Source organism: Ambystoma mexicanum, chromosome 2p (genome assembly GCF_040938575.1).
Source record: "Ambystoma mexicanum isolate Mex_15411 chromosome 2p, UKY_AmexF1_1, whole genome shotgun sequence".
NCBI lineage: Eukaryota > Metazoa > Chordata > Amphibia > Caudata > Ambystomatidae > Ambystoma > Ambystoma mexicanum.
In genome coordinates this window covers 1049893378-1049917288 of record NC_090923.1, presented here as the reverse complement: position 1 = coordinate 1049917288, position 23911 = coordinate 1049893378, and the positions used below count along the sequence as shown (strand labels likewise).

The 23911-nt window shown below is 44.3% G+C and overlaps 1 protein-coding gene across 4 annotated transcripts in view; it reads left to right on the top strand.

The window, feature by feature from the left end:
- Nucleotides 1-23911, top strand: part of LOC138567092 (uncharacterized) — a 611926-nt gene that overhangs the window by 58492 nt on the left and 529523 nt on the right. For all 4 annotated transcript variants that reach the window (XM_069644960.1, XM_069644963.1, XM_069644962.1 and 1 more), the window contains exon 2: nt 2300-2571. In XM_069644960.1, the coding sequence (XP_069501061.1) occupies nt 2300-2571 (272 nt within the window). The remainder of the gene's footprint in view (nt 1-2299; nt 2572-23911) is intronic.

The window sequence follows — 23911 nt, the reverse complement described above, 5'->3', positions numbered from 1 at the left end:
GGATTTCATCTCCTGGCTGAATCCTCAGAACCTACTACGGTGCCTGCTCTTTGCAGATCCTGCACCCCAGGTCACATTACCACATACTCCTCCCTTCCGGGTTGGAAAGTGACCCTGGGTCTCCTACAGGTTTCAAGCCTTTGGTCCCTGGGAAATCAGAAACAGCCCATCAATTTCCTATAATTGAAAGCGATATTCCTGGCCGTAAAAGTCTTCTTGCCCAATATTCAGTACAAGAGAGTTGATCTGTACGGACAACTCTGTGTTGATATTTTACCTCAACAAACAAGGAGGCATGAAATTAGGTGAGCTTATCGCCCTAGCGGTTCAAATTTGGGGGTGGGCGATTCAGGCCATCATTTGGCTTTTATTAGTTGATTTCCCTGGAGTACACAATGCAGTCATCTGTCTGAAGCCAGTCCCCTTTTTCAACTTGGAGAGTTCCACAACTTGACTTATTTGCCACAAACGCAAACACAATATGTCTTACCTTTTCTTCCAGGGAGGGCCAGGTCCTGAACTCACTGCAGGATGCTCTGGAGATTTTGTGGAAAGGAATGATGGGTTTATGATTTTCCTCCCCTCCCTTTGATCCACGAGCTCTGCGCAAGTTTTGCAAAGCGGTGCAGGTCTCACTAATCCTCAAAGCTCTTTGGTGGCCAACCAGATCCCGATTTTCAGATCTAAATCTGTCCTGGGAACCCCATCTTTCTTCCTGATCTCCTGAATGTGCGGAGTCAGGAGAGGGGGCAGATCCACCACCCCTCCCACTGATCACTGAATTTAGCAGCGTGGTATCCGAGATCAGGCCGTTGGGGCATCTGTCTCCGAGGACAATGTGTGAATTATTCAAGCTGCCAGAAAGGACTTGAATCATTCACAATACAAGAGCAAGTGGCCCAGAATCTTTATACCGGCTTCGTTAGATGACGCGTTATTTATTTTTTGCTTAGCGTCTTCGGGCAATAAAGTTGAGACATGTTGACCCTGCCTATCTACCTTGCGTGCGTACCTGATCTCTGATGAACATGCCTGCCAATTTCCAACCCAGTTGTGAAACATGATTTTGACGGCCTCAGTTGCCTTTTTCCTACATTTAGGCTTCCTCATTCCAAATTGGATCTCCTCAGTCCTTGCAGCCCTGTGCCACAAACCTTTTCAAGCATTTTCAGTTTAAGAACCGTTCCGTTTTCCATATAGACAAAATGGTTCTCCCAACTCGCCCTTCATTTTTGCCTAAAATGGTGTAGAGTGCCATATAAATCAGTTTTTCTACCCAATTTCTTCACCAATCCATCTTAGTCGGAAAGGGTTCTTAGAGTGAAGGACTGGAGGTCAGGGGAGCCCTAAACTTCTATTAAATAGAACTTAAGAATTTAAAAAATCTTCTCAGCTTTTCTTGACTTTTTGCTTAGCCAATAAAGGCTCACTAGCATCCCAAGGGACAGTTGCCAGGTAGGTTGTATCTTGTATATTAGTGTGCTATGCGATACAGTAGGTACCTTAACTGAAGGGTCTGTATGCTCATCTGGTGAGGGTCAAGGGTGTGTAATTTCTCTTGGGACTAAATTGCAAAGGCTGCTACGAGGGCCTCCCCATCGGCCTTCTGTAAACTCTATTGCCTGGACTTGCGTTAAAGGGCAGCTGCCGAGTTGGGATAAGCAGTCCAGAGGAACCTCTTCAGTTTGTTGCTGCCGTCCAGCCACAGGTAGGTGTATGCATGTCCCAGAAGTATGGAGGAAAGGGGGCAGGATATAGCGATAGGGAAAGGTTGCTCACCGTAGTGACTACTGTACTTCTAGTCCAGAGTCTCCTACTCTCCATATGTCTTGTATTCCATCCCCAGAAAAATGTCTTTGCTTCCAGTCAGAGCCATGCAGGTGAAAAAGAACTGAAGGGTGAGTCAGGGCTTGGGGAGGCAGCACCTGATGCCATGCATGTGCATTGCCCACTTAAAGATGCACACCCTTTTTGTGAGGCTACCAAAATGCTGTGGTCCTGTATTGAATGGTGCAATGTCTGAAAAGTATGGCGGAAGGGGGTATCTGGATTAGCAGTACAGCAATTACTGTGGTGGGTTTTCCGATATGGATATACTTCAGAATATCCTTTCAGACTAATCATAAAAATGCATTTGCTCGCTCATTCATGGTTCATTTTCTAATTGTTTGCAAAGTTTCATACAGCAAAATACTTTAATCATCAATGGATATTGTTTCAATGATGGTCTCCGATGTTAGGTTTCTTAGTGCCAAGAATTAGGGTTGACTGCTTACATTATCCTCTGTTTTTGTACCAGAGACCGCCCAGGGTGTACAAGCTGCCAGTGACATTGCTGGCAACCAGAACCGCAGCCTATCTATAGCAGGATGCAACGGCACAGATTCTGGGACTGGCGCATCTGCATATGCAAGCTATCTCGGCCACGGAGGAGCGCTTTATCCTGGAAGTGATGCAGGTGAAGGCTCCCTTCCTCTCCCACAAGAGTTCGATAAGTATTGGAAAGCAACCGAGGACAATCCGTCTGATTTCACAGCTTGGACCGACTTGTTGGAGTATCTTGAGCAGGCGGTAGGTAGTTGCCATTATTATATGCTAGAGCCTTGCTGGGCTTGCAGCATTTTAATTACATGTGTTCTTGCTGGTTCCTTCAATCACTGTCTGAAACTAATGGTCTATACAAAACAGAACTGCATGAACTGTATTTGTCGGCTTAACCATTTTTTTGGAGTTTGCCATTCAATTATAAATTCAAGGAATGAGATCAGCAGGACCAGGTGGTGGTTCTCTTTCGGTTTCAACATTTTCTCGTGCCTTTGGTTTCACACCTTGAATTCCAGAAATATGTTCCAAACTTGCTACCGACTTGGTGTTGATGCTTTGTATAGTGCCAAATGAGCCTTTGTATTTTCTGCAGCAAGTTATTTTTTTCTAGAATCTGTTCTAGTTACCAGTGAATGTCCATACTAAGCCAAAGGTTTCCAGCATTATCTCAAAGCATTGCTCAAACCAGGTCCATGAGCTGCTAATGCAGATCTGTTGTTGCCGCCATTTGAGAGCCATTAAAAATGTGTCCGGTCAGGAGTATCTAGAGCAAAAGATGTTGAATCCCTCCACCCAAGATCAGAGATTACTACAAGTAGGTAACATATTCAGGATAGCAGCTTCATTTAGAGTCTGTTGTTTTGACTAGAATGGCAAGTTGTACCTGGTAGGTAGGTTTGCAGAATGTGTCCAGTGTCTGCTGTATTTGCGAATGTCAGTATTTGGAACATGAAAATACTCTTCATGGTCTGTTTGTAATCCAATCTGCTTTTCAGTTTTATTTTGCATTTAAATAAAAGCTAAAAAAATATCTTAAAGGGAATCCATTCATCATAAATGGCATACCCCATTGCCTATTTTGTTTACACCCTGCAAATTGTGGATAAAATTGTTTCCTTTGTGGCATGAAGCTTGTTGATGAGCTACAATGTGCAAGGTAATAAAGATTACTCTAGACTTACCACGCCGGGAGTTTGTATTCTATTAAAGACGGAGGCAAGCATTATGCTTAAACCTCTTTGATGCAACTCTTCAGCAGCTCTATAACATAGCTTTAAATCAATTAACATTTAACAAGAAATCACTCCAAGAGGACTGAAAACTACAACTCTCTATAATACGCTCCTCCTAACATCCGTCTCATATGTCGCTTCCTGTCTCGGACGCCTACTTTTCTTTTGTTGAAGTCTCTTCCTAACCAGAACTGTAAATGCTCCGAACTGCACTCCACTGTCCTACACTCCGAAGACGAGAACCTGTGGCAGAACTTGAAAACGGCTAAAACTGAACACTAGAGCTGATCGTGCTCGAAAAATTATGAAATCGGTGAGGGAACCACCTGTCAGCCACTGTTCTGCTTCTCACCTGCTAACAGACAACGCCACCCATTATGGGTGCCCGTTACGCAAGCGCATAGCAGAATGATTCTAAGCTGTTGGCTTCCTAAACTTTGTGCCAAAGACCTAGGCCACGGAGGCCTGCAGTGAGGGCTGCACAACCTACCCAGATTCGGTTGGATACTGGTTATAAAACTACATTCATTTAAAAATAAACATAGTAGAGATTTCTGAACTTGTGCTTCAATAAAAGATAGAGGGGTTTGTTTTATTATTGCCCAAAGTAGACTGATGCACAAAGCCAAAGCATTTAAGACCTAACATGTCCTTCGCCAGGGCACAATCTGTGCATAGTAATCAAAACCCTTACAATCCAGAAACAATATTCCACATATAGACAATATGACCAGTTACATATGGAATGTGTCCTAGATTAAAATGTCATACCAGAAGATGCACATGCACGTATGCAAATTAGACAATTGAGAAGATGAGGAAAAACAGGATAAAAAAAAATGTTTTAAACCATGTAGTATATCTGCATTGTTTCTAGAACCTATACCAATCGGCCATACAAAGTGGTGTTCTTCAAAAGACCTGTGGCCCTAAACACATGATGTGATTATTTTGGAATCATGTCCAGAGGAGGCTGCACCTAAAAACTGAGATTTTAATATTCCTGTGTTCATAACCGAAACCGGCTTGCATGGTGCGATGTCATGGTCTACTATTTGGTGAGGCAGAAAGTAAAACGTGTGCAACGATGGAAGGAAGAAGTGCGCTGTACTGACTGCGGCAGGTGCCTATATTACGTGTCTAATCTGATACCGTACACTGACCTGTCCCCTCCAGTGTGTGGACTGAGGATCATCTAGTTGGGAACTACTCCACGACCAAATGCGTCCTCATGTATCGTGAAACTAACACCTTCAGATGGGAATTCATGCGACTTCCCTGTGCTTCTGAAATAGTTGATTTTCTATTACTCCTACATCCTACAAATACTGGATAGAGACACATCGTTCCTCTCCTAGTCGTATGTCTTAACTTCTGTTTAATTGAATCAGTACACACCTTAGCTAGGGAAAACGCTCCCTTGCTGGATTAGTTATCAGAGGAAGCAAATCGGTAGAGGCAAACCACAGGCATCGGATCTCCACAGCCTTGGCGGTCTCACTAGTACGTCGATTGACGCTGCTTGCACTTTGTGATATGCGAAAGTCTGCTTTTGAACTAGCATGATGAATTGTCTTTCTCCAGTACTGGTGTTCGCATGAGCATTGTCCCTGGCTGAGATGTGTATCGATTCCATTAAACAGAAATGACGACATACGTCCGAAACCCTCCTTGCTAGAGAACTACGCCCTCTAACATTTCCTTCTCCATCAAAGTATCCTCCAGGATGGATAAGTGCTAGATTAGTCCTGATGGGAGTACCCAAACTGGGGCAGGAGGCATGTAGAGTTTAAGACACATTACATGTCATTTTTTCTGGGTGGGTATCCTACTCATCCATCCACTAGTATGCAAGGAAAAATAATCAAATGAATACTAAAAGTGAGAATGACTTGCCTATGACTGATAAGTCATCCTAAAAGGAAATAAGGTAATTGCTGTGATAGCTTATCAACTCTTGTCAACAGTTTTTCTTTTCAAAATTGAGATTTATTGGTATTTTTCAACAAAGAAATCAAACCTTATTCTACATAATCAACATACTCCTAAGTCCCGTCCCCTTTCCTCCATACTTTTGGGACTGGAGCACTTTTGAAGCATCAAAAACTACTTTTTGTCCTTCTTTTATTTTTAGGCGTGCCACTGCACGTGGCCATAACCCTGCCTTCCCGAGTTCTGCCATCGCCCTTCAGTCCTTTTCTCCACGCTGTCTGGGTCGGACACACTTGCATTGTGGGGAATTATTTCTTTTTTCCCACTTGTACTTCATCTTCCTGCTCCGGTTCCATGGTCTTCTTTACCTCTGTCTATGCCGGCAAGTCAGGGATTTGTGTCCTGCTCTTCATGCAAGCGTCACTTCACGAGGGTGGATCCCCATTCCCTCCGTCTGGAGTGCTTGGACCTGGAACATCGGTGGGACTCTTGGCTCTACTGCAACTCTCTCTCCGTCGGAACACTCCAGCGTAGACTTGTCAGGTGGGAGGAGGTGTACAAACTGCTTCCTCCTCCGCACTTACAGCAGTTCATCGATTGGAAAAAAGGAAGCATCTGGTAAGTTCCTTCCCTTGTAAGGCACCCTGGCCAGGGAGGAGGTGGGAGGGGGGCACAGGGAACACCCGAAACCACTGGGTCTAACTAAGACCACCAGTGCCGTAGACACAAGCCCCTCTTCGTCGACTGCACCGAAAGGGCATAAACAAGCGTCGACTAAGCCTGTTGGTGCGCCAAAGGCGCAAAAGCACACTTCAACCTCGATGAAAAAAGTGTGGCAAAAGGCACATAAAGTGGGCCCATGGACGACGACGAAGCACAAGCACAAACACAAGGGAAGTTCTCTGACCAAACGTAGGGCAGCTAGCTCCTCGACGCCGCCCCACAAAATGGCTTCATCGATGACACTGCACAAGTCCAGCTAATCGACACTCCATGAAACTAGCTCATCAACAACACTCCATAAAACTGCATTCTTGTTAAGGAAGCCCTTAGAAAACACTACACAGACACTTTGTCTCTGCCTACTATGACCGCAGGGGGAAGCAGAAATCCCCAGGACTCGAACCACGAAAGGACGGCTCCTCAACAACCCCTTTGTCGACCAAGAAACAAAAACGTCCCGAGTTGCAGCCAGCACAGCCTCCTCAGACAAACAAGTCGACACCTCCGCATACTGTCCACCAACTGGTCGAACCCAATGGTCAGGTCGCCCCATTCTTTACTCCGATGTAATCCAGGGGAAATATTACAGTACGCAATCGACAGACTTCGAGACACAACATCAGCAAGCCGAAGGGTCAATATCGGAACAGTCACTTATGATACAAGCGGCGACACCAACCAGGCCACGAGTAAGGCTAATTAGTTGGACAACCACAGGAAGAGGCAGGCTAAACACAACTCCCAGGGCCCTCCCTCCAGGAAGTCCAACAAAGGGAAGTGCAGCAACTATTAACCAGCTTGCAGGCCTTACTATCAATACAGGTACTCTCTTCGCTGTAGAGGGTGATCACCCAGCTTGACGCAGCCCTAATGATGCCAGTGATGCTGGCCATGCAACCTCTGCAGCCTCCACTTCAATCAGCGGTGCTGCAACCCTCTCCTTCCAGACCCAGCTCTAAGTCATGAGGAAGATCAGCAAGGTCCTCCAGAGGATGCTCGCAATCCAGGTCGATCTACCCATCCCCCTTGCCATACCCCAGGTTGTGACTGGTCCACAGGGGCAGAAGTACACCTCCGGAACTAACCCACAAACAAAAGAAGTCTCACCACTAGTGCGATTAGCACCGGAAGAAGGGGAACTGATGGATACAGATGTGGAGAAGCCCCACAGCACCTTCATCATCCCAAATCCCTCAGCGGGGTGATTGGGACACCGATTCCCCACCGGAATTCCCCAGGATGAGGAGTCGGCAAAATAGTCACCCCCAGACAACATTGTGGGGTTCCTTTCCACCATCATGAAGGCCTGCAAAGAGTTTGGCCTCCTCACCTCAGTAGATGAGTGCTTTTTAATTCCTCATATAGGAAAGAGGAGGAAGGCGTTCGTCTCCGTTCCTATCCTTGACCACGTCTGGCAAGAGAGATTTAAGACCAAGAAACGCCCATTCACAATCTCAGCGGTCAAAGGTCACCTCGATTCTAAAAAGTACAACCCGCCAGAATATGCACCTAAATGCCTCACTTCTCAGCCGTCACCCAGGTTAGTAGTCTCAGCAGCAGCAAGCAGGAAAGCGGAATCCGTGAAGCAGAAGTGCACAGTACCACCGGACAATGAGGCGCGCAAGGAGGACGCTTTTGAGAAAAAGGTCCTAGCAATTGGGGCCACAACGGTGAAAGCAGGCAACTCCCTGGCCATCATCGCCGGATATGATGGAGAGATGTGGCATAAATTTTCTCCAATTATCAAGCATCTCCAGGAGGTAAAACAAAAGGAGGCAAAGGTGATCCTAATGGAAGGGGAGGAGGCCTTCAACCTGGGGATCAACATTGCAGTAGACCTGGCAGAAACCGGTTTTAAGCAGGTGGCCAACGGGGCAGTCCTGAGGAGGCAGGTGTGACACTTACAACTGCTCACTGCCCTCTGGGCACACTCAGCACTTACCTCCCACTCCATCATCCCTTCTCTCTCTGCACTTGCACGGTCTGAATGCTCACAAGGCCTAGTAGGTCTGCCTCTATCCTTCAATGATGTATTAGTTGTTTCCTTCCCATGTTCCCTCCCTTTTGCCCTGTGGGCGCTTTGAAACACAATTTACTTGATATATAAGCGCCTTACAAATGCACAATAAATAAAATAAAATAAACCATTAGAACCCATGGCCTGTACATCACTGAAATATCTGTTGTGGAAGATAGCGTTCCTGGTGGCAAATAAAGCAGCCAGGAGCGTATCGGAGCTGCAGGCCTTTGCAGTTAACCAGCCCTACCTGCGTTTCCAAAAAGACATGGTGCGCCTCATGACAAACCCATGGTTAATTCCCAAAGTCCCCACGGACTCCCACAAAAATGCTATGATTGCCTTACCAGTGTTTTTTAGCAGGCCATCATCCCCAGCGGAGGTAACGCTGCATTAGTTAGACGCCAAGTGTGCGTTGAAATTCTACATTGTTATTTTGCATTTATATAGCACCTTAAATACCATTGACAAGACGCAGTCCTTCCGGAAGTCGACGCAGCTTTTCATAGCATGTGGTCAAACGAATAAAGGCAATGCACTCTCCAAACAAAGCATAGCGAGGTGGATCTAGTCTACCATCGCTTCCTATCACAAATCAGCAGGGGGAGCCCCTCCAGGCACCTCTGCATGCACACTCAACAAGAGCAACAACGGCCTTGGCGGTATCGTGGTCGGGAGTCCCGATAAGACATCTGCCACGCAGCTATCTGGTCAGTTCTGCAAACCTTCACTAGGCGCTACTGCCTGGAGAAGCAGCACACGGGGACTTTAAAGCAGGGAATAGCAGTCCTACAACGCCTGTCCCAATAAAGTCTGATCCTAAGGATTTACTGTAAGGATTTTTTTTATTTTTGTTTTTAGCTGTATGCACCTCCATTTTCTGTGTACGGCTAAATAATCTATTTACAGCATTTGAATCTATGAAAAATCCAATGCTGGACAAGGAGAACGTTTCTTACCTGTAACTCCTGTTCTTCATCATTGGTCTTTCATAGATTCACATGCGCCCTCCTTCCACCCAATCAGGTAAAACCACATACACCCTGAAGGGGAAGAGGAATAGGAGGGTCTAGTCTAGGACTACTCGTAGAAGTGTTTTTGTCTATAAGGGCTAATTTGGTACTTGAAATGACAAAAGTCAGAATGCCAGTCTTCCAGCAGCTCATGTTCTTCAGTATGACTGAAATTGTACGGTAGCTACTTTATTCAGAATGTTTACAAGAAAATACATATTGGTAATCAGTCAATGGTTATTACATACCTCTGAATCGAGGGTAGCCTTCTTAAGAAGTGGGCTAACCCATGCTTGCTTTATTTGGTCTGGAACAATGGACTCTAAAAGAAGAATTGATAAAGCCTGTGATTTTATGACTTAAGGCATCCAAACGGTCCTTGATATTAGCAGGAGCAATTAAAGCACTACTGCTTTGCAGAATTACAAGGATGTGTAGTGGCTAAACTGCCTACTCGGCCCTACAGCACTACTAAACTATCAAGGATCTCAATCATAAAGATGAAATTGGCACAGCATCACCGATAAACCTCCTTCGCCTCCTGGGGTAGCAGAGGTCTGGAGAAGACCTGTACACTTCAGGAGGGATGTGGGCTAATACAGAAGACCACCAAACAGTCAGCTTCTTTTCTCTGTCTGCCTACAGCCAAAGGTCTCTTTTAATTAACACCCTGGTACAATTTTACTTGGACTGGCAGAGCCTGCCCTTTGAACACTGGACTGATCCATGCCCCTCGGTATAGTTCCTGTGATCCTGGGAGAGGAAAGCCTTTTCCCTGGGACGAGCAGGGCTTTTGCTGGAACCACACCCAAATAGTTTATTTTGATTGTGAACTCAGTCATTGAATAAACGGGAGCTCTTGACCAAGAAGGTCGCGTGTAATTGAAGCTGATAATAAAATTACATCCATAGGTTTTGGCCCATTTAGTTGTGGAGTCTCGGATACCATGTCATGAACAGAGATAGTTTATAATAAGATTTGCCATCAGCCACCAAATTCTGGGGACAACAATTATATCATTTAATCTCAGGATTGCCCACAGTTAACGGGCAGATCCTGACATGCTGGATTGGAGGCAGGAATGCACATGTCACTTTGTGGCTGCCATGTTGCCAATCAACGAAGTGACTGTATACAAGTTCAGCAAAGTCACATGTGTGCACTCTGCTTTACTAGGATGAAGCATTATGAAAGTGGGTGTGGGTGGGGTGTGGATAGTGAGTCTCATTAACAGGCCTCACCGTCCAAAGTGCCTACATCATTTTATTATCAAACATACTCTGGATATTTCCGCCCTCACAGTTGACATTCTGTCACAACAGGACATGGACCATATGGATGGGTGTGTTACTCTTGTAGTCCAAAACGGAAATGGAGGAAAAACTAAAGTGCCCTTCTGACCAGAAGAAAGATGCTGAACCTTGCACTGGAGTATAACCAGCGTTTGTTTAGTTGGTATTGCTGCTACTAATGTGTGTGCTCTTTAAAGTTTATTGTGAAAATACAGTTGAATCTCATTGTTCCATGCGCTTGATGGCTGAGATGTAGACGTACGGTTGCTGGAATCTTTCAATGTGTTCAAAGTTTTGAACAACACTTCAGTAGAATTTGATACTGCATAGGTTTACTGAGCCAAGAAAGCTTTCTTTGCTTTCAGGACTGCAGACATTTATATCTGCAATTTGCTACTTTAAGACAATAATGTTCCTAGCAAGGGTTTCTCTCGCCTTTTTTCTGCCTTTTTGTGCTATTCTGCCAGAGGTTGTCTTCGGCAGGGCAAGAAAGGTGGTATACCAACCATTCCTCGGTTTAGCTCCACTAACTCAGCATGAAATGGGTGCAACTTTGTTCATCTTGTGTGCTATAAAGCTGTTATATTTCAACAGTATCTGACGCACTGATCCATCTTTTTCCAAAGAAGTTAATGGTGTCCAAAAGAGCCATGAGGATGTAGGCTGACAATGTATGTTTAACTGTAAAAGAAATGAGAATTGTATTCTTATAACCAGTAGTGGTTTTGAAAAATTAATGCAGAGAAACCACGCCAGGATAGTCGGACCAGTTCAACATCAGTCCAGACAGGTGTGTAGGAGTCGCATTTTGTGTTATTACGCAATCTAGGGTCCTTAACTTTGTGTAGAATCAGTGGCCAGAAATGCTCATTAAAATCCAAGTTAAAATCTCCTGCTAAGCTGTGATGAGAGAAAGACCCTTAAAAAGGAGAATAACGTTGGAATCGCAGTGGGGAGACAAGGGTGAAAAATGGTAAGCATAATACATTGAGTCATAGGAAAGGAAATATTGATCCCTCATTACTCACAAGGTAGGATATCCTGACGAAGGACCGCACGCACGGGCATGTTAGGGAGAATTCTCAGAAATGTTAGTCCCCTTCTACCTTAGAGACACCAGCTCTTTTTGCTGGACTTTAGGACTTTTTATTTTTCTAATTTTAATGTGATTTATTCTGTTCCTTTTGACTTTGGAGTCTGACAAACTCCATAGGCATCACCTTTGCATTGTGTCACACAGCACCTTCAGCGCAGTGGCACAGGGAAGTCTTAGATTTCCCAAAGGTTTAAATACCCTTTCTTGGTAAAACTACCGTTTCCAAGAGCAGTGAAGTGAAATTGACTTTACTTACATTTTGTAACTTTTAGACCCAGCACACACTATTTTACCATAGGGTGATTGAGAGGTTACTTAGTATCCCCTTTGTCTAGTTTCTCATGTAACTTTTTTATATTACCCTTCTTACAATTAATGGCTGGTGGCAGTGGTTTACCTTTTATTACCATTGTGTTTATACCGCGGGCTGCGTTCGCAGCCACAGTAAGGCACCGATGGGTGCCCATTTCGTTATAATAGCCTGGTCTTCTTTTTTCGCCATTTCTTGTGGGGAAGGTCCTTCTTGAGATTTACTCTATGCGCCAAACCAGGTTTGGCCCCTTTGTTCGTTTTGTCTTTGACGGGATTCACGAGCGAAGCCCGCCTCTGGCTCCAGTATGTCTGGCAGGGGCAGGAAGTGAGGGAGGTGCCCCAGAGTCCCTGTGCTTAATCCCCTTGGTTACTGGAATGCACCCAAAGGTGATTGGCCGGCTGGCTGTCCGTCAAGGACAGCCACCCTGCTGCGCGATTGCCAGCTAGGCTGGAATGAATGGGAGACACCTGTATAAAAGGTGAGGCTTTTTGGCTTGGAAGGCAGTCGACCACTGTACGAAGGAATCTGAAGAACAACAACTTGCAAGAGACGCCTGCTGCAACTCCTGGACTGTTGGTTTGCCCGGTGAAGCCCTGCTGTTGTGCTGAAGCTACGAATTTGCCTCGACTAGAGAAGCCCTGCAAGGACGACTTATCCCTTTTGAGTTGGTAGGACCAATCAACTCCAGAGTAAGCCCATCTGGACATCCTCTCGATGCCGGTTGCATTTCCACTGCTGCTTCTGGAACCGAAGATCTAGGGAGAGGAACACCATATTGTGTGCGTTGCTTTTATGTCGCTTCCGAGTGCTGCGAAGATCCTCCGGACTTATCTGTTGCAGGACTGACCAAGCCTGAGCCACCTCAAGAGTGCTGGACCCCAGAAGCAAGTAAAGTCTGAAGTGCTATCCGAGAACCGCAGTGTTGCTATTTGATGTCCGACGCGAGGAGCTGAAACACTGAAGAACCGCTGAATTGAAGTTTGCCTATTGCTGCCGCTGACCTTCCCATTGCAGAGCAGGATTCCCCAGACGTCCTCCCTCTTGTCACCACGACTGAGGCTCAGGAACAACAGGGTCTGCAGAGCTGTACAGGAGCAGAAGCCAGCTGGAACCATTTCCTATAACCAGAGGTACTGTAAAGTCTGGGAACTTAACTCTTGTTGTGTAGCCTTACTTACCTCGACCACCCCATCCTGTTGTCTCGACTGACCCAGATTGGGATATCTGGCCAGATGCTAGCCTGGTTCACCGCGTTCCTGGCGGATCATACCCAGACTCTCTCTCCATGCCACCTTTTCTATCTGCCCCCTGTCTTCTCACTTGTGGTGTTCCGCAGGGCTCTTCCTTGTCTCCGATTCTATCTAACATCTACATTTGGGCACTTGTTTGTCTCATCCACTCCCACGGTGTCAGGTGTTACTTGTATGCTGACGACACCCAGATCCTGATACGGTTAGATCTCGATCAGGCTGAGATGTCGTCGTGCCTGCGAGGATGTCTGGCGGCCATGGACGAATGGATGAACCACAACTGGCTCAAACTGAACGGAGACAAGACACAGGTCCTGGTGGTTGGGTGTCCCTCAGATCCCACACTCTGGATCTCCTCCTTTTGGCCCTCATCCCTTGGTGTTCTCCCGGCCAGGGTGAGCAAAGTAAAAAACCTGGCTGTAGTCCTCTTGGCTTCCCTTTCCATGGCTAACCAAGTCCAGACTATGTCAGGCGGGGCATTTCCAGCTGAGAATTTTGAAGAGGGTACTTCCTTTAATTCCTGCGCCCCTAGGCCCACATGTGGTAAAAGCATTGATACTATCCCGGTTGGACTATTGCAACTCTTTGTACTTAGCCCAACCCAAGGGGCTTATCCAAAGACTGCAACGCCTGCAAAATCTAGCGGCTCGGATGGCAATTGACACCCCTTATGGAGCCCACATATCTCCAGACTTGCAATCGTTACACCGGCTACCCGTTAGCCAGCGCATAAGATTCAAGTCTCTATGCATAGTGCACCGAGCCACTCACGACCGAAGTGTGGAATTCCTACAGATTAAATTTACACGCTCCCACCCCAATCGTCAACTACGCTTGGCTTCTGCTGACCACCTCATCGTGCACTCCTACCGTCCCATGAGGATAGGAGGCAGAGCCTTTTCTATAGCCATTGCTAGACTATAACTTCCCTAAAGAAACTTTTGAATCATATGGCCTTTAGGAAAGTGATTAAGACACTCCATTTCTAGTCATCTGCTTCCTTTTTAGTGGTTTTATATGTGAGGTCTACTTCACTCTCCAGCACCAAGATACCTCTGGGTGATGGTTGCGCTTTAGAAATTTCAAAATCAATCAATCGGAGTTGCTAAAGCTTTGCCCCTCAAAAGCCTCTCAGCTTGTGGCCCTTCAAGTGTTCTATTTTCTACGAACATTTCTACAAACATTGTGCAAGACTTCTTTTTTCCTACCTGCAAAAGAAGATCTTCAGCTCCCCTTGACATTGTGCAATTAACATTGGCTGTCCTGGCTCCCTGGGCGAGTCCTCTTTGCTTCTGATGTTGTGCGTTGGCCTTTCCCTCAGGAAAGGGTTAATTTACTCTGCTTTGGAAGGTGTTAAGAAGGGTTACCAGACATTTGGTCGAAAAAAATGTGTCAAACCCAAATGGTCGAATTTTTATTTTTTTTATTTTCACCCCTTTTTTAATTATTTTTTTGGGGGTCTCCCCCCAAACCCCTTTTTTTTCTAAAAAACCCTTTTTTTTTTTTTTAAAAAAAAAACGAAAAATAAATATATAAATTAAAAAAAAAAAAATCGACCAAATGTCATTCAACCAGTTTTCAGTCGACCAAATGACTGGACACCATTTAGAAGTACTTACCTGTTTATGAATTTTTTTAAACCTTTGTTTTATTCCTCTATTCTATCTTTTTCACCAAACTCAGTATTGCTCTAAATGTACCAGTGATGAATCGATGTCCAGTGTCCTAGCTATTTAAGTCACCTGAGGGTGTAGGAAGCTTGTGTGCCATCCCCAATGGGTGTCTTCTGATTTAGAAAAACTAGGAGTGTGTTTTTGAAGTATATTGAAGTGTTACATATATAAGCCTTCTTCAGAAAGGGAGCAAAATAACTGTCTGTGAAATAAATTAATAATAGTTTTATCAAGAAACCTCGAGTATAAGTGTGTATTTGGATAACTGTACTGTGAAACTCTGTGTCGCAACATTACTGCTCAAATTGACCCCTCTTGAGATCAGCCTGGCTGCTCAGCCACACTCCCAACCTGTGTAGTTCAGACATATACCAAAGGTTGGGTGCCTATTGCCAGGATGTCGGGGTGTTTTAGTGCAACCAAAGGGTACTGCATACAACCTTGCCTAACAGGGCATTAAATCTGTCTATGCCTCCCTCTCTGCCCAGCTTCCTATGAGAACTAATCCAGGCGTACTGAAAGAAGGAAAGCTGCCATTGCTCGTCCAGAATAGTCTTTTAGCTACGCTTTGGTAATTGCTAAAAAAAAACAATAGTATAATGCGGGATTATAGTGTGACATGGGAAGGAGTGATTGTTAATAAATACATACTTCGATGTAGTTTAAGGTATTTTGAGTGACAGTGAAAAAATAATATAAAGTTTCACTTTCAAAATACCCAGATTGTCCTTGAAACTCTAGGGCCCAATTAAGGAGCCATTGACTAACACCACTCTACAGTTAAAGTTAAGTAATTGTCACCTCTTCAGAATTTTGTAGCTAAAAGTTCTCTCATGTGAATCGACTGGCTCAACCCAAAAAGTCTCACCCGGTTGGAAGTAAAAAGTAGAGGGCTTGAGAGCACTTCCACGCTCCTGCTCGTGAGGGTGCGCTTCCACGCTCCTGCTCGTGAGGGCGCGCTTCCACGCTCCTGCTCGTGAGGGCGCACTTCCACGCTCCTGCTCGTGAGGGCGCGCTTCCACGCTCCTGCTCGTGTGGGCGCGCTTCCACGCTCCTGCTCGTGAGGGCCCTCACGCTGGTTCACGATCACCCTCACGTGTTCACCGTCGAGCACATGAGAGTGCACTCACAATTGCGTTATCGCTCACCCTCAAGGGTGTGCCTACGCGCATGCTCTCCCTCACATGCTCAGATTAACTCTAGGGCCCAATTAAGAAACCATTGATGAATACCAGTCCACAGTTATAGGTAAGTAATTGTCACCTTCACAGAATTTTGTTGCTAAATTTTCTCTCATAGGAATCGAGGGGCTCAACCCAAAAAGTCTCTCACGCTTATAAAAACACTAGCGCTCATGCGCGCTCGCTCACTCGTGAGTGCGTTCACCATCACGCATGCGACTGTGCACTCATGCTTTCTCAAGCACCCCCTTGCAAGCACATGAGACCGTGAGCGTTCATCCTCGAGCGCGTGCCTCTGCGCGCGCACTCCCTTGCGCTTTCAGATTTGTAATGGTGGGCGGGGTTGGGTGGTAACGGCACTGGGGCCCATTAAGGCCCTTGCAACAGGATCCAGCCTGCCGGCTTAGTTATTATTGCTAAATTAGAACATTGGAATGTTGCCAACTCCATTGCAGACAATGCACTGGTAGAGGACAATTGCTTATGTCATTTGTCCCAACATTCCCTCGGTTCCTTTTTTTCCTCCTAGTTTTAAACCGATTATTCTACTCTTATTGGTTGTAATGTTCTACCTGCAATAATGTCCCCCTCCTTGGGCCATTAAGGTAAGGGAAGTGGTCTTATATAGTGTCCTTCTACCAAGACTGTTGGACATTCTGTGCATGGCTTTGTAAAAAAAAAAAAAAGGCAGGTAAGTAGAGGGTATTAATAGGATTGTGTGAAAGATATGCGGAAAGCTGTAGTGTTGACGGGTGCCGTCAGAAGTACCTGTTGGCTGTGTGCCAATATGCTAAGTTATTTTTTTTTTTGTCTGGCTATTGACGGGTACAGGTTAACTTTAAGGGCATCCGTGTGTCTGGATGAATCAATTTGCAGAGGTGGTTGATCTAAAAAGTTAAAGGTCAGAGTCACTTACACTGTACTAGACCTGGTGGGTTGTCTGAATGGAGAACGTGAAGTGTAAGGTTGCAAGACATTTTGGTAACATAGATACTGGAGACGAAACGAGAAGGTATTTTGGAGGTTCCATTGCTTTTCAGTGTCACTTAGTCTAGGCATCAAATTTGCCGGAATCTTGTGAATGGAAGTTGGAGTAGTAGTCCAAATTCTGCAAGGGTTGTGGTCAGGATGTTTAAGTGATACATTATTGAAGTGATGTTAGCCCAGATGACCCCTATCTAAATAGTTTGAGAAGTTGATTCTGGCTACTCCATAGTAACTGCACAAGGGGGTTGCTTCTAATGGTATGACATTAAAGCTTGATGCTATGGATTTGTATAAGATTTGTCATGGAGACTGGTACGGCAGGATAACTGCTGTAATGAGTTGGGTAATTGTTCCTGTGTTTCAAGTTGGTTTATCAAAGAGCTTTTTCCTGAAGATAGCTGGTTCACTTGCAGGTGGAGATATTTTGGTAATGTGTTTTCGAGAGATTTGTGGCAAGGAACAAAAATGAGGATGCCCCTCTTGTGTCTTGAGCTTTGTGACTTGGACTAGTGCAGTAGATGAACCCGAGAGTTCCGATAGGTGTGTACTGCTGGAAATTCCTTTGGAAGCAGGGGGGGGCACCTTCCATTTCAGAGCGTAGTGCGATGCAGAATGCTTTGAAGTGGGTCTTTTTCTTTGCGGCTAGCCAGTGGGAGAGTACACATTGCAGGAGTGATGGGTACAAACCTCTTCCAAGTTGTTTAGCTGCTACATTTTAGAATTTCCTAATTGGGTAGTCTTGAAGTTCAATATGGAGGCTATTGGCATGGTGCAAAAAATTGCTTTTCCCAGTGGCTAGTGATAATTGACTCTTGGCGAGTAAGAACGGTACTAGAGAAATCACGGCCTTGGCGCTCAGTGAATGTTACGTAGGGTAGGATTCAGCGTGAAATGTGGAGTTTGAAGAAGCAACCTCTGACTTGCGGTTAAAAGGTGAGGGTGCTGCTCATTCTTGTAAGGTTCCTTACTGTAGTTGTTGGAAATGGGCATGGGCCCACGTAGTTGGGTCAAGGTATTTTGGTGAGGTTGTACGTTGTTGCGTGGCAAAGCATTAGTTGCTGTCATTCTTGCGTCAATGTGTGAGGTGTGTTTTAGAATCTGGAGCATTTGTGGACTGATAGTTTTCATTTTTGCAGATGATTTGCGTCTCGTGCTTAGTTATAGCAGGTGATGACAGTTCTCAAAGGGGTGTCATGTAAATGTTGAACAGAAGATGTGATTGTTGGTCCCTGTTTAACTCTGCAGGCGCGAATGGAATTTGTACAGGCCCCATGATGGTTTCTGTTCTCTCTGTGAGGAATGAATGATGCATCGTAGAGCTGTTTCTGTAATACTAATCTCTTCTTTTTAGGAGAATCTCGTGGCTGGTGGTGTCAAAAGCAGCTCTGAAGTCCAGTAGTGTGAGAACACTGTTTTAATCTACGTTGATTTTAATTGTCACAAATCAGCTGATTCTGCACCTCTGTATGGTCTGAAGGCATACTGTGCCTCATTTAGGAGGTTCTTGATTTCGACACAATCTCGGAGCTGACATACATGGAAGTTTCCCGATGAAAGGGGTGTTTGCGATTGGGTAGTAGTTGCGTGGGTCATTTGGGTCCAGTGTGTTCTTTTTTTTTTTTTTTTTTTTTTTTTTTTTTAAGCAGTGGCTTAATGTAGGCAGATTGCAGTGGGGCAGAGCGACTTGCACTGCTGATGCAGACATTGAGGAAGGATAGAAAGAAGGGTGTTAGTTCAGGCTCGGTGCAACACAATTTGGGGGCCCCCCTACAAGCCCTGCTGATGGAGCCTCCCCCCACCGCCAGGCTTTGACACTGGCCCCCGAGCTGGGCTAGGGCACCATGGAGCCCTTGCACTGTGGGGGCCACCGCTACGGCAGTGTTTTAGGTTGTTTTATGATTGATGTGTCGTAGTCAGGGCTTGGATACTTGGGAGATCAGTTGGGTTACACGTCTCGGTAGTAGTGAGTTGGTACTCTGCACAGAGAAGGCGAAAAGAGGTTGGTGTGGAGGTGAAGGAAGTAGTCGATGTGTGTTCTGCAACGTATGTATGTGGAAATTCTTTATTGTTCTGCTATACTTGGATGTTGAAGATCGTTTTGTTGAAATGTACTGCAATTTGATCACAAAGGTTTTGGTTAGAGTAGTACATGCGTTGCGGACTGTCAGGTTTTTGACTTATACTTTCCCTTTGTTGTGCTGAGTCAAAAGGCTTGGAGTAGTGTGCATTATTTGCTTTGATAACTCCTGCCCTGAAAAAGTATAGCTGTTGATGGTAGGCAAATTTGATGAATCTGATTATTTTTCCTTCACTCCTTCCAATTGCGGTCTTCCTTTTTCATGCGGTTCAGATTGGGGGTAAACCAATTAGATAGTAGCCTCTTTTGAGTTCTTGAATGGCTTTTTAGGGTTGATGTCTAAGGTGGACGTAATCTAGTTATGAATGTTGTGATTGTTGATCCATTTATGGTGAGTCTCTTCAGTTCATCAAGTAGAGTGTCCAACAGTGTGAATTTTTTAAAGGGATAGATAGATGGGTGGTCTCCCCAGGAAGGTGTACTGGAGCACTGTTATATTTTTGTTGCAAAAAATGAAATAATGCCTCTAGACTGTGTTCAGCTATGTGGGTGGGGACCTTGACTAGTTTTAGGTGTAATGTGGCAAGATTTGATTCGAGTGACTTTGTGGCAGATTTATCCTAGTTCCCAAGCCATATATTGATCTCTGAATATAAGAAGCTACTGGTGTACAGATATTTAGCAGTGGCATCAGCGAGCCTGTGTGCAAAGACTGTGATGGAGTCTCTGTGATCCAGTGCTATCACTCCTCTTGTTTCCAATTCACATGTAGAATCTTGTAGCAGGAATTGGTCACGTAAAAACCAGGTTTCCTTGATGAAGAGCAAGGCATAAATTCGTTTTCACAAATTGATTAAAAGGTTCATGATCAGCCAACAAACCATTTTTATTTGTAATGGTGTACTAATATTTTTAATGTTACCAGGAGTTACTTGTACCCAAGACATAAAATGAGCAACAGCAGTTTTGTGTACCGCTGAAGTAAGACATTAATGAGCTGAGTCGGGCCTCCCAAATTTGCTGAAATTCTGCCAGTCTTGATGGTCAAGTAACTTAGTTTACCTACTCGACCTAAGAGAAATGCTCTCAACCCATGGCAAATGACATTAAAATATAAATGCACTATCTTTAAAATGGTGCATGTCACCACAACCTCACTTTGTTTGACACAGTGCCGTTGCGCAGAGGTCAGCCATGCACAGTGGAACTTGTATTTGACATTTACTGCAATGGTACTCACCCTTCAAATCTACTCCACTATGTGAGGGGGCGAACAGACTTTGCAAGCCCTGGATGAGTGCCTGTAAAATGTAAACGATTAACTGCATGAATGGACACAAATAGGTATGCGCTCTGAAAACATTTTGGCCAGCTTTCTCCCACAGGTGCTTATAATGCAATCATGACCCTAGAGCAAAGCAAGCTCTGAAGGCTAACTACAGTGTATGTTATTAGAGTATATCTGTAAATGTACAAGCTGGATGAACTATTGATCACTATTTTGCGTAAACATCTAGTTAGCTTTGTGTATTCATTATGTAAGAGGAAATAAAGTCAGAGACTAGGCATAGTTCTTGGCATAGCAGGCAGGGAACTGGTCAATCTAGGTGTAATTTTGTAATTTGCTGTCGTCCACCTTTCAGGGTAGATAGTATAAAGTAACAGGGTGATAAGATAGAATGCCAATGAGTATGCGATCAGTTCATGCACTGATGTATGCAACCAGCCGGTTACAGAATCAGTTTTGCCATCGAAAGCATTTGGTCGTGTGATCATGTACATTTTCAAAACTGTTCGCTCTGCAATATGATGCAACTTCTCAAACAAAATGAAAAATAGTTAACACTATGAGATTGAGATGCACTAACCTAAAATGTCCTGTAAAGCATTGGAGACAATGCAGTGTTTTACAGTAGCAATGCTGTAATCCTGCATTATGTAACAGCTTAACATTACATTTTGGGAATGGATTTGCATGACTCTATATTTATTTTTTAAAGTTACGTTAACACATCTTTTCCAGGCAGGATATAGTTGGCTCAATAAAAGTATCATCCCAATTACTTCTGGTTTGCAATTATTTGAAAAATAAAAATAAATCTTGCCTGGCAATCCCACACCTGCCTTTGGCACGTGAGTGGAAGAGATGATTACTGCTGCACACTCTCTCCATTATCCCCTTTGAACTTGCAGTTGAAAGAGAAAGGAGGGTGGATAGATCCCTGAAGGCAATAGAGGTATGCAGGGCGAGCTGTGCTTTCATTTCAAATTAAATAGCAAGATTTGCTACACAAGTGTCAATTAAAATAGCAAACCTATAGAATTGCTTAGTAAATTGCTATGCAAACTGCCTATTTATTTTATAGTTTATTACAAACTTTTAAAAAACCTGACATACATGTACTTTAAAATGTTCTTTGATTACAATCGTAATTTAGACATCTTAGATTGAATATTACAGAGCATAATTAACAAATAAACATAGCATCAAAAGTGCAAGAGTTAGTTTTAAGGAGTGGATGGTATGTTCAAATGGTTAGTTCATGTTAGAAGTTTGATGAAATTCGAACAAATGCGACTAACTTAAGTTATACGATAACCATCAATGGACTTCACTATATTTTACACACGTACTAAAAGGCTATTTTCATATGCAACTGCTTATTTTATGCCTTGGAAGAGTACGCTTGTTTTGTCTTCAGAGAGTAGTTTGAAAATGCCAGTGGAGTGTTCAGTGATGGATTGCTCGTTGATCAAAAGGCATCTTGCACCCATCTTTGTAGGGTAGATCGGGTTTCTCGAATGAATATCTCTGGGTTGATCGTGCACAATTTTGTTTCACCAGTGCTTTGAGATTCAGAGAGGTTAAGTTTTTTTTTTGGGGCCTGGTTCATCTGTCTATCTGATCTGCGTGGAAATGGTGGAAGAGGTGGGATATCTAGTTATAAATGGTGCTGTAGGAGATGCGTCTCGAGTGTGGTGTATTATTGATGAGGGTATACATGTCTTGGTATGGGTAATTGCAGGTGTTGGTCAGTCCCAATTCTTGTTCTGCTTGTGATGGTTTGGTCCTGGTGGATGATTCAGGAACTATCTGGAGATGAAGATTGTTTGGGATCTTCTGAGGAGAGGAAGTGGGTATTCCTTTGGAGTCTCTGGTTGGCTGGTATGATGGAGTGGCTAAGGCCATCTCAAGTTATTTCCTTGCCCTTTGTTCCTTTCAGATTATGCTATGTTGGCTGTTTTTATTCCCTGGGTTTTTGCAATCCGTAGGTAAGGGAGGTGAGATTAGAATAATCTTTGGTGGGGATGGGAAAACATTTTAGGATATAAGGGGGTGAGAGATTGTTAGAGGAATATTTTAGTTTGGTTCAGATCCCAGTTGTCCACTTGTTGCAGGTTTCTCTTGGTATGTAGAAGGGAGAGAATGATGGGGTCTTGAAGAGGGTGATCTAGAAAAGGGAGGTAGATGGTGCCTCCTAGTCGGTGGAACACGAGGAGTCAATGTGGCTTTGTGATGGTTATGTGGATAAAGTGAAATGTATGCAGTTTCAGGGTTTGCAAACGCAATGTGTCAGTCTGTCTGTTAATGTACATGCTTTAATGTGGATAACAAAACTACAAAGTCATACTATTGAATTAAATAAGATATGCAACTGGATATGTGAGAGAACAGAGTAAAGTTAATTGCATTGCTGTCAAACACAATGGGTCGCTCGCTCTATGTAAGTAACGAATATGGAGGCAACTAGTAATAAGGCAAATCAGTTTGTGTCCAGCAAACAGTCGAAACGCACCCTCAGGTGACCAGCTATGACAATGCGCCAGAACACAATATGGGACAGATCAACGGGCTGTCAAAGGGATGCCTAGGTTTGAGATCCATCAGAAAACCTGATGAGGTACAGTGTAGAGCAGTAATGCACTTACAGCAGTATCTGATGTGATACACACACTAGTGCGCAATAAAGAGATGATGCAATGCACTTTGTAGGGCTAACTAGGCAACAATATAGAGCATGAAAAATACAGTGTGCTTTATTATTGAAATCAAATTGAGCTACAATATAGGAAACACTAAAGAGAACGAGTAACAACTTTGGGTAGCTCGGTGTAGATGAGGTGGGGGGGAGGGGGTGTTAGCACAAGCCTGGGGTAAAACATGCATCATCCCCGGAGTGTATCAGAAGTCAGGCCAGAGATTGTTTTGCTCAGGCCACCTGGTAATGTCCTCTGAATGTGGCATTATTGCTTAAACATAACATAACGTAATGTAATTTGGCTTCCGCTCTGGCCATACCGTTTCGTTCCTACAGTTTTAACTTGGTATACCTCACCACGCAAAACACTGGTTCAGCATCATTTGGATGGGCTTCCTCACCTAGACATTTTGTCTTCCTCCATCCGGTTTTGTCCCCCGCTACCACTAACCTCTCCAATATTTATACATGACTGCCCACAACCTACCCCTTATTGTATGAATTTTCCCTCATGTACAACCTTTTGTTGCTTTCTAGCTTGCTTTGCGCTTTATAAAAACAAAACCCTTTCTGAGTTTTGAATCATATCCCATCTAAGCCTATTGCTTTTGGTGTCTTGGAGGACAGTCGGTTTTTTAAGAATCACATAAGCACCTGCAGCAAGTGCATTGGAGGCCCTATTTTGTACAGTGCCCAATATGACATTCCATAGAGATGATGGGATTCGAGACTAGCCTCATTTTGTCCTCTGTGACTTTTGTATGAATCTGGGGATTGTGTTCCCACATTTTTCTAATCTCTCTTGACTGTTGCAGAAAT